This window comes from Alexandromys fortis, unplaced genomic scaffold (assembly GCF_014885135.2).
Source record: "Alexandromys fortis isolate MF-2015 unplaced genomic scaffold, M_Fortis_MF-2015_v1.1 scaffold_36, whole genome shotgun sequence".
Taxonomy (NCBI): Eukaryota; Metazoa; Chordata; class Mammalia; order Rodentia; family Cricetidae; genus Alexandromys; species Alexandromys fortis.
In genome coordinates, this window is record NW_026067915.1 from 5,227,793 (window position 1) to 5,245,983 (window position 18,191).

At 44.5% G+C, this 18,191-nt stretch overlaps 1 protein-coding gene and 1 pseudogene across 2 annotated transcripts in view; both read right to left on the bottom strand.

Annotated features, from left to right (window-relative positions):
- The window catches only part of Acp3 (acid phosphatase 3), a 59,736-nt gene extending 42,056 nt beyond the window's left edge, over positions 1-17,680 (bottom strand). Inside the window, exons 1-2 of one of the 2 annotated variants that reach the window (XM_050139579.1) lie at positions 17,509-17,678; positions 6,963-7,130 (exon numbers count right to left, since the gene is read on the bottom strand). In XM_050139579.1, the coding sequence (XP_049995536.1) occupies positions 6,963-7,073 (111 nt within the window). In that variant the 5' untranslated portion in view covers positions 7,074-7,130; positions 17,509-17,678. Of the gene's footprint in view, positions 1-6,962; positions 7,131-17,508 lie in introns of both variants that reach the window. The other variant, XM_050139580.1, reaches the window with a different exon arrangement.
- LOC126500000 (40S ribosomal protein S6-like) lies at positions 12,435-14,653 on the bottom strand (annotated as a pseudogene).
- Positions 17,681-18,191: the final 511 nt, after the last annotated feature.

Genomic DNA, 18,191 nt, shown 5'->3' on the forward strand with positions numbered 1-18,191 from the left:
AGGAACACCTCTATTAATATCTAATCATCTCCCCGACCTAAGAGTCATGTTGCTTTTGCCTTTGGATTTGGGCCACCCTGCAAACTTGACTTTTCTCGATTGGCAACCTAAAAGGTTTTGAGCCTGATACATTCTCTCTAATGAGTGCAGTGTCTGAAATTTGCAAAATGTGTGAACAGGCAAGTGGGAAGAAGTTCCTGAGCTTGCAAGCTTAGACTGACTCCTGCCTGGCCGACACCAGTTCTTAGGACCATCAGCTTCCAACACCCATGTCTGCAGAACGTGCTGGTTGCCAGAGACATTTGCTGCTCCTGGGCACTCAAGACTAGGGAGCCACACAGTGAGGGAGAAAGAGCTGGAGGCTGTTTGTGAGCAAAAGAACCACTTTTTCTTTTCTAGCGGGGCATTTTCTGTAGTAGCTCTCTTTACAATCCAGAGTAGGATTTATTGAATGCCGGGCCATTAAAGACAAGGTCTAGGTCAAAACAAAACGAAACAACAACAGCAATAACTTGACCCTCATGTGACACTAATATGCCTTTTGGGTAATTTGGAAGACTGAGTGTGAAAAGTCAGGTGCCTGGCGTCTGGTAGATGTTTATAACCTATTACTTACACTTGAAATTCTACTTCAACTGAAGTCAAGAAGAAAAAGGGGAACTTGTCTTGCAAAGTCCATGCCTGTGGCCAAAGACATTGTCTAGACAAAGACAGTGATGATGAAGGCAAATCGAATGTCTCTGCCACCAAAAGGCACAAAGGAACGGAATGAACCAGTATACTGAGGAAAATAGCAATAGGTTTTGTGATTCTGCATCTCCCACCAACACATGTTTCTCTTGTGTTTATTGGCCAAAGCCCGAATCTAGGAAGAAAGCGGACTGATCTTAAAAGATATGTAAATACTTACCTGATTTGTTTGAGAATAAAAAGAATGAACTGGCCACATGAATGGTTAGTATATGAATATTAGTGCTGGTCACTCACCAGAGAGGCGTAAGTACTTCTCATGCATTTCCTAAAGCCTCATAACTCCATGCGGCGTTATTAGTTCCATTTCCAGTGATGACTCACAGACTGGTTAAGTGGCTCATCTAGAGCCACACAGCTAGGACTGGGCTGAGTTGGCATGGCCACCCAAGTGGTCTTATACTTGGGTCTGCACTTTCTGCTACAGTGCTCTATTATATGGTAACCATACAATAACTGTGTGAGCTACTTTCCAACATCCTCTACATGTTCTACCTCCATGGCATCCTCATCTCTCCAGTAACCCACATTAAAATCATGGGGTCATTAGCTATTCTCCATTTCCTGTAATATTTACAACCCACTAGATTTTTGTTTGCACAATTTAGAACATTACCTCTGCTTTCCAAGTCTACTGTATTCTGATCCAGTTGGGTCTTCACAATGCTTTCTTTGTCTGAACTGTGGTGTGATAGTCCCTCTATTTCCACCCCTAGCCTTTCTCCACAAGGCACACCAGATGCACAGAACTGAATGTCCCCAAGGGATAAAAAGTGAGCTGGAGTTAATAGGAAGGGAAGACATATATGCAAAAGAGTGGTGTGGTTGGTCTATGAAGCGAGAAGAGCTGCTAACAGTCCAACATCTGCCTCCTTTCTTTGCCTCTACTCAATCAACAAGTTATCTAATAATGAAGGGTCTCCTCAGAACCTTGGAGACATTATGGTAAGCAGCCTGAGCTGGTCCCAACAACTATGGTGCAGTTCTAGAGATAGGAGAGAGCCAGAAGACTCTAACTCATAGAGTCAGAGAGTAGAACACTGGCTTCCAGAGGGCTAAGAGATACGAGCAGCCTTCTGACATTGTAATGAGACAGTCATCTGCAAAATAAATTCATTGTTAAAGTGAATTTACAATGCTACGTTGGGTGAATTCATAGCTATCCTTGGTCAGATGCTGCCTGTGAGCCAAAGGTTGGACAGGCCCAGATGGGAAGAGCCAAACGAGGAGCCACCAGGTAATGGGTATGAAGTTTCAGTTTTGAAAAAAAGTTCCAGAGCTTCATGGTGATGTGGAAGCCTGTGAATACACTTACACCATCGAAGCCTATTCTTAAAATGGTTAAGACCATAAACTTTAAAATTGACTAGAGATCATCTACAATTTAACCAAAAACGTTAGAAGCCTTCCATTTTAGATGGCGACTCTGTTGTGGAATAATCTATTCCTTTACTCTGTGGGAAGATGTGTCATTGTGGTTGGTTTAATAAAGAGCTGCATGGCCATTAGCTGGTCAGGAAGAGGTTAAGGTGGGACTTCTGGGGACAAGAGAGCTTTGGAAAGAAGAACAGAGGAGTCACCAGAGGAGACAGAAAGAATAGACATGCAGGAAAAGAGGTAAAATCCATGAGTCACGTGGCAACACGTAGATTAATAGAAATGGGTTAATTTAAGTTATAAGAGCTAATGGGACAAGCCTAAGCTTTCATAATTAATAACAAGCCTCTGTGTCATGTTTTATGAGCTGGTGGCCTAAAGAAAAGTCCGTCTACATGGCTCCAAGCAGCACTTCATGTTGGCCCCATTCACACTTCCATATCTAAATCATGTCACTGGATCCTGAAGCTGACCCATGAAAGTGGAAGCTTAGCCGTGGTTACGATAGTCAGCTTTAAGTTTAGGGAACTTGAAACTCAGTTGTTTTCATTAATGGCCTGTTTCTGCTCCCAGACCTGGTTAACAAACATTAGTGGAATTGAGTTAGCAAAAAATTCTGTGCTTTTTTTTAGGTATCACTTTCAGCTTCAGTTCTAACGAAAAAGCACTAGAAAACTAATCACGGGATTGACTGCTAATCCTTGAGGCATGGGCGTGAAGAAGATGGGTGGTCCTGGAAATAAGCAATGGCTAGCATCATGTGCAGGGTCAAGCTTGACTAGGTTACCATCCCACTGAAGAGGCAACGTGCACAGGGCTTGGAGGTGCTTTGAGCCAAGAATACGCTATGACTCAGGTACGACTGCAGAAATCAGGTCAACCCCGAAGAATATAAGAAGGTACCGTGTCGTGAGTCATCATCCCTTTCTTTAGAAACAGCCAGAAGAGCAACCCAGAATTTTTGTCTGTCTGAGATCACCTGACTTGTGGTTTTCCCCTTGCTAGAGAGAGAGATGCTTTACAATAGCATCCTCTCTTTCTGGTGGGATAATACGATGTGTGAGATTATTGTAAAAAGAAAGCAAGCGAGTGTGTGTGGAAAATGAGCAGGTCTACAGCAAAGCAAGACTGGCGCTGAGTGATAATTACCAAAGCATACGCTGAGACTCAGCAAACTTACTCTCCTCTCTCTACAAAGTTAAAAATACCAATTCTCCACGGACAGTCTGGGGAGGTGGACGCATAGTCGTGCCAAGAAGCAGTTCACTTCATAGATTCCTTCCTTGAAATCCATAGTGCTTGTTGAAGATGTATTTCATTCAACGGTTTAAAGAGAGCTTTTTAAAACATATAAACCTGTATTAGACTTAACTTCTTCCTTTTTTTTCCATCCAACTGTTAATAAGTGGTCAAACCACAATTTCACAGGAAATACTTTTGTAAGTTTGTTTTAAAAGATGATGTAAATTAGCTGGGAAGTGGTGGTTCACGTCTTTAATTCCAGCACTTGGGAGGCAGAGACAGATGGATCTCTGAGTTCAAAACCAGCCTGCTCTACAGAGCAAATTCCAGGACAGCCAGGGTTGCAGAAACAGATCACGTAGGACTGGCGAATGGTTAAGTAGGTAAAAAGGGCTTGCTATTCAAGCCTGATTCCTTGACTTTAATCCCTGGTATTCAGTGTTGAAAGGAGAGATCAACTCCCCCAAACTGTCCTCTGACTTTACGTGTTCCATGGTGTGTGTATGTGTGTGTGTGTGTGTGTGTGTGTGTATGATGTTTATGTGTCCAATGTAGTAGTGGGCTGAGCATGTACTCCTTCTTGGCTGCTTGTCTGGCATATATGAGGCTTTGGATTCAAGCCTGAGACCTTGGACTCAGTCCCTGGCGCTACATAAATAAACAAACAAACAAACAAACAAACAAATCAAGGGTTTGTTCACCAGCAAGAACAAGAACCAAAGGCAGTCTCCTCTTTTTTCCCCACAAATAGCTTTTCAGAATTGAGGATTTATTTTTCTTGGATTATGGAGGAAAAACAAGGAAACCATCTCCAGCCTCCGAGTCAGGGTAATGTTACAAACTGTGCAGTTGGCTCAGATCAGCTCCAGGTTCTGGGCTATGTGCAATCAACAGAGATAGCTGGAATCTAGTGATCAGGGGCAAAGTCAAAGGCCCACACAATGAGTTTGAGGCTACCTTTCTACCCATGTGACCACCACCCAGCTTCCTAACCTCTTTCGCTTGTATCTTCATCTTGAAAGCAGGAACAAGAAGTTTGTGGGTGGGATTTTGTTGTTTTATTTTTGTTTTACAGGATCTCATGTAGGACAGGCTGGTCTTGCACTAGCTTTTAAGATAACCTTGCAATTCTGATCCTTCTGCCTTTACCTCCTGAGTAATGGGGTTACTAGATTTGGGTTATGTATTACTTAGAACTCACTATATTGACCAGGTTGGTCTCAAACTCACAGAGAACCGCCTGTCTCTGCCTTTCAAGTGCTGGGATTAAAGGTGTGTGCCACCACACCATATCATCTTCTATTTGTTCTCTCTCTCTCTCTCTCTCTCTCTCTCTCTCTCTCTCTCTCTCTCTGACAGGATTTCTCTGTAGCTTTAGAGCCTGTCCTGGAACTAGCTCTTGAAGACCAGGCTGGCTTTGAACTCACAGAGATCTGCCTGCCTCTGCCTCCTGAGTGCTGGGATTAAAGGCCTGTGCCACCACTGCCCAACTTTTGTCTCTCTTTTATTCATTCGTTGGGTGGTTTTCTGAGACAGAAACTTGTAGCTCAAATTCAAATTGGACTTAATGATAAAGACCCAGAGTCAGATATTAGGGTGAAAGCTGAAATATCAGAGAAGCAGAGAAGCCAGTCCCTAGAGTTCTTACATCTCCAAATGCTCAGAGCAAAGGAACAAGATCCTGTCTCTACCAATCCTCAGGCTGAACACTCTCTATGAAACTTCAGACTAAATCCCTGAGCTCCTGTCTCCTCCTGTTTTATATTCCTCTCTCTGCCCAGTCATATCACTCCTGTCTCTACCTCCCTCGTGCTGGGATTAAAAGCATGGGATCCCAAGTGCTGGGATCAAAGGTGTGAGCTCTGTTTCTCTTTTAGGCTGAGTCACTCTCGTGTAGTCCAGGCTGGCCTCAAACTCAGAGAGAATCCATCTGCCTCTGTCCCCTGAGTTCTGGGATTTAAGGCATGTGCCACCACCACCTGGCTACTTGTTCTCTTAATAAACTCCCAAGGATTTTTCTGAATGTTCAATCTAACCATTTATGTACACTCAAATAGTCTCTATCATCAATAAAAGGAAGAAAATGGTATTTTTGACTTTTATCATCAGAGAGAAGTTGTTTTGTTAGGGGCCAAGGAAGATAAATCAAATTGCCCATTATTTAATATTCATAGGAAGAGACCACTGTAGAAAGTGTGGTTAATGTTTGCTTTATGCAGTACTAGCTAAGTTTTGAGTTGTTAGAGAGTTGTCTTTGTAGCTTGGTTTCTCTTCAAGGAAGAATTTGGTAGTCACCGAACATATTTTAAGTGAGAGCGGAGAGGCAGAAAGGTTGGGAAGGAAACCACAAACATTTGGCAGCGGCAGCAGCGGCTACCTGGGCTGTGGGTGGAACTCAACAAGCTGCCACTGCATGAAGCTGACTGGAGCTCACTTGCCGGCTCAGAGAAGACTGCCATCGAGCCAGCTGGTTCCAAGCCCGGTGCGACAAGACCAGCAGAACCCAAGGCAACTCCACGCCCCCTACATTCTTCTAACGAGCGAGCACGTTGGCAAGGAGCTCATGCATGTCAGGGAAAGTGCACCGCAGGACGTACAGGCTGGAACATTGCTTCATCAACACAGTAGCCTGGCAGCTGGCAAATGGTTTTCAGGACGAGGATGGCGTTTTCTTGGTTTTCCTCCTCTTTCTTTCCTGACTCAAAACCAGTAAAGATTTACCAGACTAAGCATCATGATTTATGTAACAAGAAAGATTTTCCTGCAAAGGATTTTCCTCACTGACAGGAGAGGAACAGCAGGTTGAAGGCTTAGGTGAGAGGGACCCTTTCTCTAAATCGTGAAAATAGCTTCTGAGTATTCTTGCAGAAGGAAAACACGCTTATAAATCCGCCAACTTTCACTACATTAAATAAAAAATGTAAACAGCAATGGAGAATATGAAATAAAAGAAGGTGAGAGAGAAAGAGAGAGGGGGAGAGGCAAATGCCTTTAACTTTGAAAATGTTCTTTCCATATGTTTCTAACTCTCAATTGTCTATATTTTCCCCCCCGACACCAGGCAGCACACACCTCTCTCCTTTTTTACTCACGGCTTGTTACAGTGACTATATGTAGGGGACATCATGGTTTTAATGATCAACTAAATCAGTTGATAGTTCGGAAATTCTGTGCTCAGTTTCTCTTTTGCGCTCCCAAATATACACAACAAACATGCACCAATGTCACGAAAAACTTAAGGAGTGACTTCAAAAGTGACTGTTCTTTGATTTGAAAACAAATGACCATTAAAAGGAAAGAAGGCAGGCTAGCTCCCGGCATATGAACAGTGCTAGCTGTGACTTCCCCTGTCTGGGGAATCACAGAGGGCAGGAATCAGACCAGAGGGCAGCTGTAAAGTCAGTAATGAAACAGTGCCGTCGACGGCAAATGGCAATGCTGTCTTCATTCAAGCCAGCTTGCATGACTGTCCACTTTCCCAGTCTGAACAACGGCTGGTCTCAGGCAGATAACAGAAAGGAAACATGAAAGGTGACATTTGGCAATTTCTCTGACCCTGGTACCAGGAAAAACAATGAGAAAAGTGTACTTACCAACGTTACAAACTTCAACTCCTTGGCTTGGCCTTGGTCTGGGAGGAGGGAAAGCAGGAGCAGGCAGCCAAGGCTTACTGTCCGGGTCAGGTGCAGAGGGACAGCTCTCATGGTGGGGGACAGAGCTGCTTCTGGCAGCAGTAGGAGGTGCTGCACTCCAGAGGCCTCCTGGAGGGAAGTGCCTATTTAATCAAGAGATTGACAGGAAGGCGGGGCCAAGTTCTTCCCTAGTAGGATTTCAAGAAGGGTGGGGCAGGGCTTGGCATGCAAATAATGCCTGGTGTTCTAGATCCCGGCCTTCTCTACTTCTTTTAGGAGCCCTGGGAGGCTCAGCTGAGCAGTTCAAGGCCTCCACTCCCGCCCAGCCTCCTCCTTTGCTTTCATCTCTTCCACATCTGGATGGTGGTGCAGTGCTGGCTTGGAGGCACCCACCCTGCCTCTGTAAGGCTTCTGCGCTTAGTGTTTGAGGGAGCTTCAGTTGTGGGCATGTGTTGACTTGACAAGGCTTATTCTCCTGCCAAGGGTGGTGTCTGCGTTTCAACTCTCGTGCAGTCAATAAAGGTGTTTTTAAGAGGCAGGAAAGTGAGGATGGGGATATGTTGAAGATTTCTCTTCATGCCTTAAGGCATTTGGGGTCATTTGTGGCAATGCAAAGTTGGGGTTGGAGGCCCCCCTTTTTAGAAAGAATACACACAAACAATAACAAACAACTTACAGCCACCACCTGAGCTCCCACGAATAAGCCGAACAAACTCCCTTGGTCACAGACCCAATACAAATAGCAACAAAGGAGCTAACATAGCGGCAGGCCAATTGGGAAGAGGGGATTAGCCGAAGAGTAAAACAGGTATGGAGGTGAATAAGATCGAAATGCATTATGTACCTGTGTGGAAATGTCTATTATGATGTAGAACTAAAACATGCCAGTAACAAACACCAAAACAACGAAACAAACGAATAAATAAACAAAACCCAAGCAAAACCAAAGAAGTCCACACTGCTTTGCTTTATTGACAGTCAACAATTTTGGTTGTGAACCTTCTGGAAGAAACATATCCTTGACTCTCTAGCCATGACGTCACTGGGATTCTAAGGAAGAGGATGGTAGCTCCCACCCAGTCTGTCTCACCACTGACTGAAACACCTGCTGAAGAGGCCCTGTGAGAACCTGCAGGAGAAGAGGGTGGAGCAGAGGGAGGGCCTGCTGTGACGTTTCCGCCCCCAGGATGGAGGAAGAACAATAGCTTGCCCACAACATCGTCAGCATTGTATTAAATTTACCAGGACAGCAGGTTGCATTGCTCTGTGGTCATAGGAAGCCCTGGGAGGTGGCGTGTGGGAGAGTTGTGGCTCTTCTGGTATGGGGAAGTCAGAATTTGCGTGCATGTAGTAGATTATGCTTTTAAAGAGATGCGTGCTGTCCTCTTTGGGTTCTCCACCAAATAGTTTTACTGAGTGCGGGGATGAGAAGACGGGTGCCAGGCCAAGGATGGCTGCCCAGAGCCATGGTTAGCGATGTCCCCCTCAAACTCGTGTGTTTTGATCCACGGTTTCCAGCTGGTGCCGCTGTTTTACAATGTTGTGAGTCTCTGGGGAGGTGGAGCCAAGCAGCAAGAAATGGGCCACTAGGGACAAGCCTTGAGGTTTTATAGCTGGGCATGCTCACTCTCCCCTCCCTGTTCTGCCAAGATGAAAGAGTGTTAGCTGTGTATTTTTGCCACAATGGAACCGCCTGCCGCGACGATGGACTGTATCTCCTTATAAGACCAAGCATGCCTTTCCTCTCTTGGGTTACTTCCTGTCTGGTAACTGGTCATAACAAGAAGAAAAAACAATCCAGACCAGGGCAGACAGTTGCCATGGCAATCCCTGCAGTCTTCACCTGGTAACAGAAAGGACTCTCCACCAGCTACAGTTCACACAGGCTTAGTCAGCTCCCAATTCTTAACTAGTGCTGGATCCCCGATTCTGCTGAGCATCCCAAGTTCTCAGGTTCCAGTCTCCTTTCTCCTTCTGTCTCCTTTCTTGTTCCCCGAGTCATGCTGGGAACTGCTGTAGTTATGGCCTTTGCCCTTCAAGAAAAGGCTGTGGTTGGATGAGCTACCTGTTTCTTGGACTGTGTAAACATTTCTGATCCTTGTGTCTCTGTGGTATCTCGGTTGAGTTTTTCTCTCCCTCCCAAAATGGTAAGATTTTAAGAAACATTAGCGGTTTTGTCAAAAACTGCAACACTTCCATTTTGTATCCACAAGGGATAGAAATGTGTTTCTTTTTCCCACCTTATAAAACCTTGATGCAAATGTTTAACCTCCAACTCCCACCAGGTAAGACTTCTGTTTACATAAAGGCCAGGCTGCATCCCCAAACTTAAGTGCCCGGTCCTGCTTTCCTTCCTTTCCTTCACACAGATTCTTTTAAAATGAGGCAATGGAGGAAGACTGTGAGGTGAGACCCAGCCACTGGGGAAAGACAGTCATCCTCTAAGCTATAATAAAAATCAAAGAATGCCCTGTCCTCTCGAGCTTGCTCTTTTGCTTTTGTGAGTAGCGCACGCTTCTCACAAGCACCTTGTTGCCTGGTTCAGACACTTTCATTGGGGCAGCATTTTCTTTCTTTGTGACCCTAAACTTACTTCTAACAACATCAAAAACAAAGCTTTCTTAAAGACAGAACCAGGGAAAGGCTGCTTGAATAGAAACATCTCAAATGCAATTTCTGTTGACTTAGGAAGATACCTTCTATTTCACTTCCATCTAAGATGTCTTAGACTTTGATCATCAAGTCTAAGGAGAGAAAGAGTAACATTATACACGTGGAGTGCTGGAGTGGTGGCTTAGTGTTGTTTGCTTTTTTTTTTTTTTTTTTTTTTTTTTGAGGACCTCTGTTCCATTCCCAGCATCCATGTTAGGTGTTCCAGAATCACTTGTAACTCCAGTTCCAGAGAATCTGATGCCCTCTTCTGGCTTCGCCCCACACATGGCAAACACACACACACACACACACACACACTAATGGTAGTAGTAGTAGTAACTGGGCTAGAGAGTTGGCTCAGTGGTAAAGTACATACAGTGCTCTTGCGAAAGACCCAAGTTCAATTCCCAGCACAGTTTCTTCTCCAGAGGGATCCCACACTACTGGCCTTCAAGGGTGCCTTCTCCTATATGCATAATTCTATACATGTACACATATTCACATTTAAAAACTAAAAAAAGCATTTTAAAAGATTGTACATGTCTTATAAATTTTGAAAACTATGAACTTGAGCCCGAAAAAACCTCAAGTAAGAAAAAAACCCAAATCAAACACAGTTTAGCCTCTTCGGTGGAGACGTTGGAAAGAATCAGGGCTGATTAGGGCATAGGAATATGAATGAAATTTTTCAGAAAGAAGTTGTGCCTTCACTGGCTGTTTTATTAGGACTTTGCTGATGTGTAGAAGCTGTACTGTTACAGGTTCAGAGTGGAATTATCTCGGTTCATCTTTAGCCCCTTAAACAATTACCTCGTTCCCACCTCTGTATGTAATGCAGCATTCCCATGAGTATCAGCTAAGTCCTTTGGAATGTGTAAATGGACCCTCACATCCTCCAATGTAAATGCTAGGACTGTCATCAGAGAGCATCGGACGCCTGAAGCAGAAGCTTCCCTTCTCCGCTCTGACCGCCTACTCGCTCGCCCCACCAGGGTATCTAAAACATGCCCTGGTGGATGGTTTCCTTCATTCTGTCCCTATAAAGTTTCGTGAAACTGTTACCATGTTGGACTGGAATTTGGGGTACCCTAAAACTGTTCCCAGGCCATGGTCACTCATATTTGACTCTGGAATAAACTATTTTTTTATCCTTTTTGAGGTGAGAGCTGTGTGTTTGCCTTATAACTGAGGTTTGTAAAAAAAAAAAAAATTAGGAGCTTTTCTATGAGTTAAGGGTAGCAATAATTTCCCATGGTCAGAATGCAGTACAGTCCAAATCATGTGTCCTATCCCTACTGCTTGTCCCTTCGTATGTCGAGTGGTGCGTGCCAACGTCTGGCTAACACAGTGCTGAGAAGTCCCATCGTTGGGACAGGCTGGGGCTTTTGGGAAGTATATGTTCAGATCGAGATTTGCATACAGGGTGCTCATTAAGAAGGGCTCTCATCAGCGTGCAGAGGGGAAGGAAACTAGTCAGGGTTTGGCAAAGGAAGAAGCTGGGCTGCAATGCAATGTTAAAGACAGTCAAGCTGCCCTGCTAGGTGTTTTGATGTCCTTTTGGAGCTGTCCTGAGTTGGGGGTAAGAGAGCCAAGGTTGTTTTTACCTCTGAACTAGCCAGGTTTCCGCTGGGTCCTGATAGGGAGGGTGGCCTAGGTAAGGTGAAGGCAGCTCCTCTGACAAGGCTGTCCTTGGATAGGATGGGAGTTGAGCGAGATGAAAATTTCTTAAGATATAAAGAGGAGGGGGCTGGAGAGATGGCTCAGTGGTTAAGATCACTGGCTGCTCTTCCAGAGGTCGCGAGTTCAATTCCCAGCAACCACAATGTAGCTCAAAAAAAAAAATCTATAGTGGGATGTGATGCTCTCTTCTGGCATAAAGTCATACATGATGCAGATAGAGCACTCATATACATAAAACAAGTAAATACATCTTTAAAAAATATGAAGAGGAGGGGCTGAGAAGATGACTTAGTAAGAGCCCTTACTGCCAAGTCCAATGACTTGAGTTCTATTCCTAGAGCACACATGATGGAAGAAGAGAACCAACTTTTGCAAGCTGTCCTCTGGCCTCCACACATGAGCTGTGGCATCGGTGGGGGCACACACAAACATCAAATGAGTAAATAAATAAATAAATAAATAAATAAATAAGTAAAAGATCTGGGAGAAATTGACTCAGTATATGATAGGCATTTGGGTGATGTGACACAAATCTATGGCAAGGAATAAAAATTCGTAGGAAACACTTTTGATGCTCCTAGGTAGATCAAGGGCCATAACAGCTTTCAATGTGCTGCTGAAGAGGAGATGGATGGGGGCTGGAATTTATAGCTGGGCACCAGGTGGGAATGCTGCCTTGCCTGTCCGGATGCTGATCATCCCCATAATTATGTGATTGGACTCTTAGCACCTGATAGACTTCCAGCCAACTCTAGGATTGATTAGCCATCTGCACCTTGGTCTAAAATGAGCTCCTCCTAGTCAACATGTAATATAAGGTGGGTTTAAAAATACATGTTCTGCCTATAATCTAGCTATGTGTATGAGTGCATGCGAATGTGTGTGTGAGAGAATGCGAGTGTGTATGAATGACAGTAGATATGTCTTTTCACTTGTTCATAACATAGCATACATTTTTATTGTTTAATGTTCTCAAGTGTCCCCATGTATGGCGTCATTAAAGTAAGGTGCATATACCTCAGGGAGTTCATTGCATAGGCAAGCTCTTTCAAAGAAAAGAAACTAGTAAAATTTTTATGATGTATATTTTTGAGTTTAAAGAGGGGGGTAGCCAGCGGAAATTTCTTTTATGGCAGATATGTTTTTAAATTGATATTTTTTAGCCCTAAGAGGAAGCAATACATGTTCCAACCTGAATGAACCTAGGAACATCTAAGAGAGCAGCCGCGAAGCCACATATCACACCGTTCTACTTACACAGGATGCGTTAAGTAGGAAAATGTTAGGAGACAGCAGGTAGATTAGGTTCTGCCTGGGGAATGGAGGGAAGTGTCAGATCCTGGGGTGATAGTCAAAGGGCATATGATCTCGTGGGCCTTGAGACAATTCTCTGATGCTTGCCCCACTCCCAAGATACTAAGACCACTGAACTGTTCATTTTAAGTGGATAGATTGTATATAGTACATGTGATCTACGACAATAGAGTCGCTATGAAAATAATTCAGTGCACAACCAATGAGGAAGTACTTATGAAAATAATTTTATGTACAGCCAATATTCTATTTACTATAAAGATGCTAATAGGAGCATCAATAAGTAAACATATTTTGTAGAGATTTAACACGGATGGAAATCATGATTGAGTAAGTGGGGAAAACAATGATCCATGTAGGTACATGAAAACCTAGGATGTTAAAGTTTCTACTGCTTTGAAGCAAATAAACACAAAGTTAGTGACTTAAAATGAACTGTAATTATCATCCGACCTTGTGTCTGGGTCAAGAGTCCAGGGATGACTAAAGGGGCTTAAAAGGCCTCACACAAGGCTGCAATTCAGTGCAGCCAGGCCCAGGGTCATCTTCCAGGTCATGTAGTTGGAGGTGAGATTCTGTTCCTTCCTTGCTCTCTGGGTCCCTCCAGTATGGTAGCATGGTTCTCTGGGTGCACCAGCCCAGAAGGCATGAGAGAAACATCAGTGATTATCTTTTTAGTAATTCTTAAACTTGATCATATGTGAAAATCCCCTGGAAGCCTTGCTAAAACAGGCTCATGGTTGTCCCAGGAAATCTGAAGCAGCGAACTCAGATGACTAGTGGCTGCCAGGACCAGGCGGTGCCTGAGACAAAATGAGAAATGTCGGCCCTATCTGTTCTGTCTTCACTTAAGATGGAGACCTGCTTATCGTGGCTTGTTTAAAACTAACTTTAAAAAGTTCAGTCAGAGGAGCAGGTGCCCTTCTTCCACCAGGGGGTACCAGGGATTGAACTCAGGTTTTCAGGCTTGGTGGCAGGAGCCTTTGCCCACGGAGCCATCTCGCCTACTGTAAACTTCCCACCCCCCATTCATTAAGTATTTTAGATTTAAGGGCAGAACATTTATTTGTTCTTCTTAAAGACTTAGTTTTGACTGGACTCAGAAGCAGAAGCTCTCAGTGAAGATGGCCTCCATCCCTTGGCAGTCTGTTTTAGGGGTTTTCCCTTTGGCTTCCTTCATTCTTTAGTCCAAAAGTTTAGCATATTCTGCAACCTCCATGTTTTTCTTAGCTCATTGTTTCTTCAGAGCAAAATGTAGGCGTTTGTGTTGCAGGACACGTAGAATAACAAGACGCTGACTCATGGGTGCTCTGGTCCTGGGCTTCTTGCCTTCTTGGTTTCAGTGCTTTCTGACAGCATCTTGGTGGATGTCATCTCCTTTAGAGAGACAGAAAGGCTTTCAGATTCTGCTAGCTCCTTTGGGCCCCCAACTGCTGAGGTACAGTGGCATCTGTTAGTTCGGGAATATCCCCCTGTTTTTACAATAACCAGGAAGAGAACAATCAGATTGGCATCCACGATGCACTCACAAGCAGACCTGCAATTTTCCCCATTCCCTTGGTCTATAACAGTGGTTCTCAACCCGTGGGTCGCGACCCCTTTGGGTTGCATATCAGATGCTTAAAATCCAATTCATAACAGTAGCAAAATTACAGTTAGAGTAGCAATGGAAATCATTTTATGGTAGGGGGTCACCACAGCATGAGGAACTATATTAAAGGGCCGCAGCCTTAGGAAGGTAGAGAACCACTGGTCTAGAACGAGAATGCTTGTACTCTGTAGCAGGTGCACTCTGCTGTGTGTCAAGACGCCTGCTTCATGGGGAAACCTTGTTTGTTATCCCCACCACTGATTCTGACCACGGGAACCTTCCGCTCTTCACCGAGAGCATTGGCAGCTACTTTCAGGACCTTGTGCTTCTCATAGAAAGAGCGACCTTTGCGTTCATCATCCACTTCAATGAGCTGCTCGTAGCCTGTGGCTGGCGTGTAGATATTCAGCTTCATCTTGACATGGCCGAATGCCACCAGAAAGAGTACCCGTCAATTTTTTGTTTAATGTTTTGTTAAAAAAAATCATGTTGATATTGGAGGTTTTTGATAGCCCCTGAATTTGGTGTATAAAGTGAATGGCTCATTTATGTCTCTCTGATTCCCAGCCATGACTCTATTTGGGAGACAGGCCATAACCACTTCTGTTTCCTCCTGAGATGAAACGTTCTAACCTTTTCTGATTTCAATCAACAAGAAAATGCAGGCTTGGATGAGATGAAGCAGATACTGGCTAATTGTTCTGAGGCTTCTGGATGGAAAGGAACTGTCTGTCTGCTTTGATCTCTGAGGCTGAACCAAGCGGCCTACAAGCCACCCTCTGGACTTGGCCTACAGACAGATGTCCTCAAAATTTTCCTGCTTGTAACAAAAGGGTCCAAGTGCATTCTGAACCTCACCCTTATACCCACGGAGGAGTGTAGCTACCACCCCTCATCACAGAAGCCTTTCTTTACAGGAAATGGAGACCTCAATGGGATACAATGCAGAGATCAATGAATCATGGGAAGTCCAGACCTAACAGATACATGTACATCAAAACTCCCGCATTTATGACACTGGCAAAGTGTAGAGAAAGAGCCAGAATCCTAGGATCTTATGGGAAAGGTCTATCTTAGAAATGGCTGTATAAACTAGACTAGTACAATGACAGTATCAATAGAGAAGGAGAAAATTCCCATTAGGTTGCACCCCTAGACAAAGAACTACGGGTAACTAACGACTGCTGAGAGAAGAATAAGCCTCTCCCAGGGATGAGGCCCCAGTCGGCTATCTAATACAAAGTAGTCAACCCTGAAACCACAAACACACAAGCAGTAAACATTGCCTCGGCAGGTTGTATTTATAATTTGTGAATATTTATATGTATATAAAAATAATAAAAGAAAAAGATAGTTATCAATTTGAGAGTAGGGGGCATAAAAGGAGTTGGAAGGAAGACATGGGAGGAGGTGAAGGGAGGAGAGGGAAGGGGACAGTGATGTAATTACATTCTAATTAAAAGTGTGTAAAAAGGGTCTAAATACCCTGAGGGAACAGAGCTCATGGTGACATCATCTAGGAGTTCTGGAGACACAGATGGGATTCTGCAGCTCTGAAATTACCGTGCAGAACAAAGTAACCATTTATTACTGGGCAGAAAAACAAAGTCCTTACATTTTGCGGCCATCCATCTGGAGTGTCATACAAGGATTTGATGCTTGGAACCCCATAGCAAATATCCTATCTCTACTCCACCTATAACACAGCCTTAAAAGGTCAACAAAATCCAAAACTTTAAAATGTCTAGCAACTTTTAAATTTGTTGGCAGAGTCTCATGTAGCCCAGGCTGGCTTTGAACTCACTCTGTAGCCATGAACGCCTCTGAACTTCTGGTTCTCCTGCCTCCAACCTTCCAAACGTCGGGACTATTGGACTGAGCCCCACACCTAGTTTACACAGGGCTGAGGGTTGAGCTCAGGGCTTCATATATGCTGGGCAAGCATCCTACCCATTAAGCTGTATCCCTACCCCTGTAGCCCCAGTGTCTACTACATGCTAATTCTCAGTTGGTTACCGGATGCCTGTGGATGTCAGAATGTAGATAGACTTCCCAGCGCACTCTTGTTAAGTGAGAAGTCGTCTTTGTTATACAGCCTGTTTGTTGTTGCTGATGCTTGTTTGTTTCCCCATATACTTGGTTGGTGTAGATGAGAGAACAGCAGGGACCCAGCACAGGTAACTAGCACCAGGCCAGAGCCTCCCTTCCGAAAGAACAATGATAGACTGTGACGGCATGAAAAAGATGAAAAAGAACTCTAATTTGATGATCTTAAATAAATGTTGTGGTTTGAACAAAATGTCTCCGATAGGCTCACATTGGAAGAGTTGGTTCTCAACTACTGGTGCTTGTGTGGAAGGTTGTGAAAGCTTTTGGGCAGTAGAGTTGTTCAGGAAGTAGGTTAGGAAGTGGGTCACTGGAAGCCGGCCATAGGCCATAATGGTGTTATAGCCTGCTCCCCACCTCCTGTGTTCTGTCTTGTGAATGAGGAGGCTTTGGGACCAGCTGCTGCATGTACCTACAGCCCTGCCCTCCCTGTTGTGGTGACTGTCCCCTAGATGTGTGGGTAGCCCTGCCTTCCCTGACATGATGACTGTCCTCTAGACGTGTGGGCAGCCATGTCTTCCCTGACATGATGACTGTCCTCTAGACGTGTGGGCAGCCATGTCTTCCCTGTCATAATGGCTGTACTCTAAAAGTGTGAGCCAATATAAAACCGGCCTTAAGTTGCTTCTGGTCAGGTACTTGGTCAAAGCAACGAGCAAATCGACTGGTGGGCTGTTTGAAAAGACAGGATGAAGTAGGGAGGAGGGCACAGGTGATACAGAAGGAGTTGGAGAAAGAAAGTGGGAATGGGAATAATCAAAACCCATTGTAGATGTGTATAACACTCGCAACGAATCAAAATTTAAAAAGAAAGAAAAGCAGGGCTGGGAGATGTTTCAGCCATCAAGAGCACTTGCTGCTCTTTCAGAGGAGCTGGGTTCAGTTCCCAGCACCCACGTGGTGACACTATGCATACCTCTAGTTCCAGGGACTCCAATGCCCTCTTCTGGCCTTGACAGACACTAAGTGTGAATGTGGTGCACATATATACAGGTAAGAAAAATGCTCATACACATGAAATAAAACGAGTTTTTAAAAATTAGGGAAAAAAGGGCAACTTAATACAGTAAGTAAGACAATTCTTGACTTTGTGTAACTGCACAAAGAAAAGGAAAAGGTCACTGAAGACCCAGAAGAAACGTCACCGGAGTCCACGCCACCCACCTTTCATTCATCCGCAGACTCACTTCTCCAGCTCTACCTGCTTCCAAGGCAAACAACTAGGAGTTGTCCGATCGTGACGGAAGAAGAAAGGGCTCTTCTCCAACTGCAGTTAAAATCCCCAGGGAAGAGTCTTCGCTCCTCTTCCTCCGCTCCCTGCTCCCACCACGTGTTCCTGCGCTCGTTCTGACTCATCCAAGTGTCCGCCGAGGCTTATACGGGTCAGGACTGATCTAGGTGTTTGGAATGCTGAAGCAAACAAAACAGTCCCTTCCACGAAGCTCACATCTCAGGAGGGAGAGGCAGAGAATACATGTGTCAGATAGAACTATGGTGAGAACAATGACACGGGGCGACAGGACAAGTCACAAGGTGAGTGACGTCATGAAGTTGGACCGCTTTAGCTGAGAGGGTTTCTCTGAGGTCTGAGCAAATAAAGATCATGCACCATCTGGAACAGAGCATGCCAGGGAGAGGAGACAAACGTGAAAACCGAGTGAGGTTGTGGCGTCTGAGAGAGGAAAAGCCAGTGTGACTGGAACTTGTGACCTTGGGGAAGAGTAGGAGGTATTGAGACTCAAAACAGAAGGTGTCAAACCACAGAGGAGCTTGCTTGCCGTGGTGAGAAGTTTGTGCTTAACTCTGGACGCAGTGGAAAGCCAAGTGGGGAATTTTAATCAAGGGAG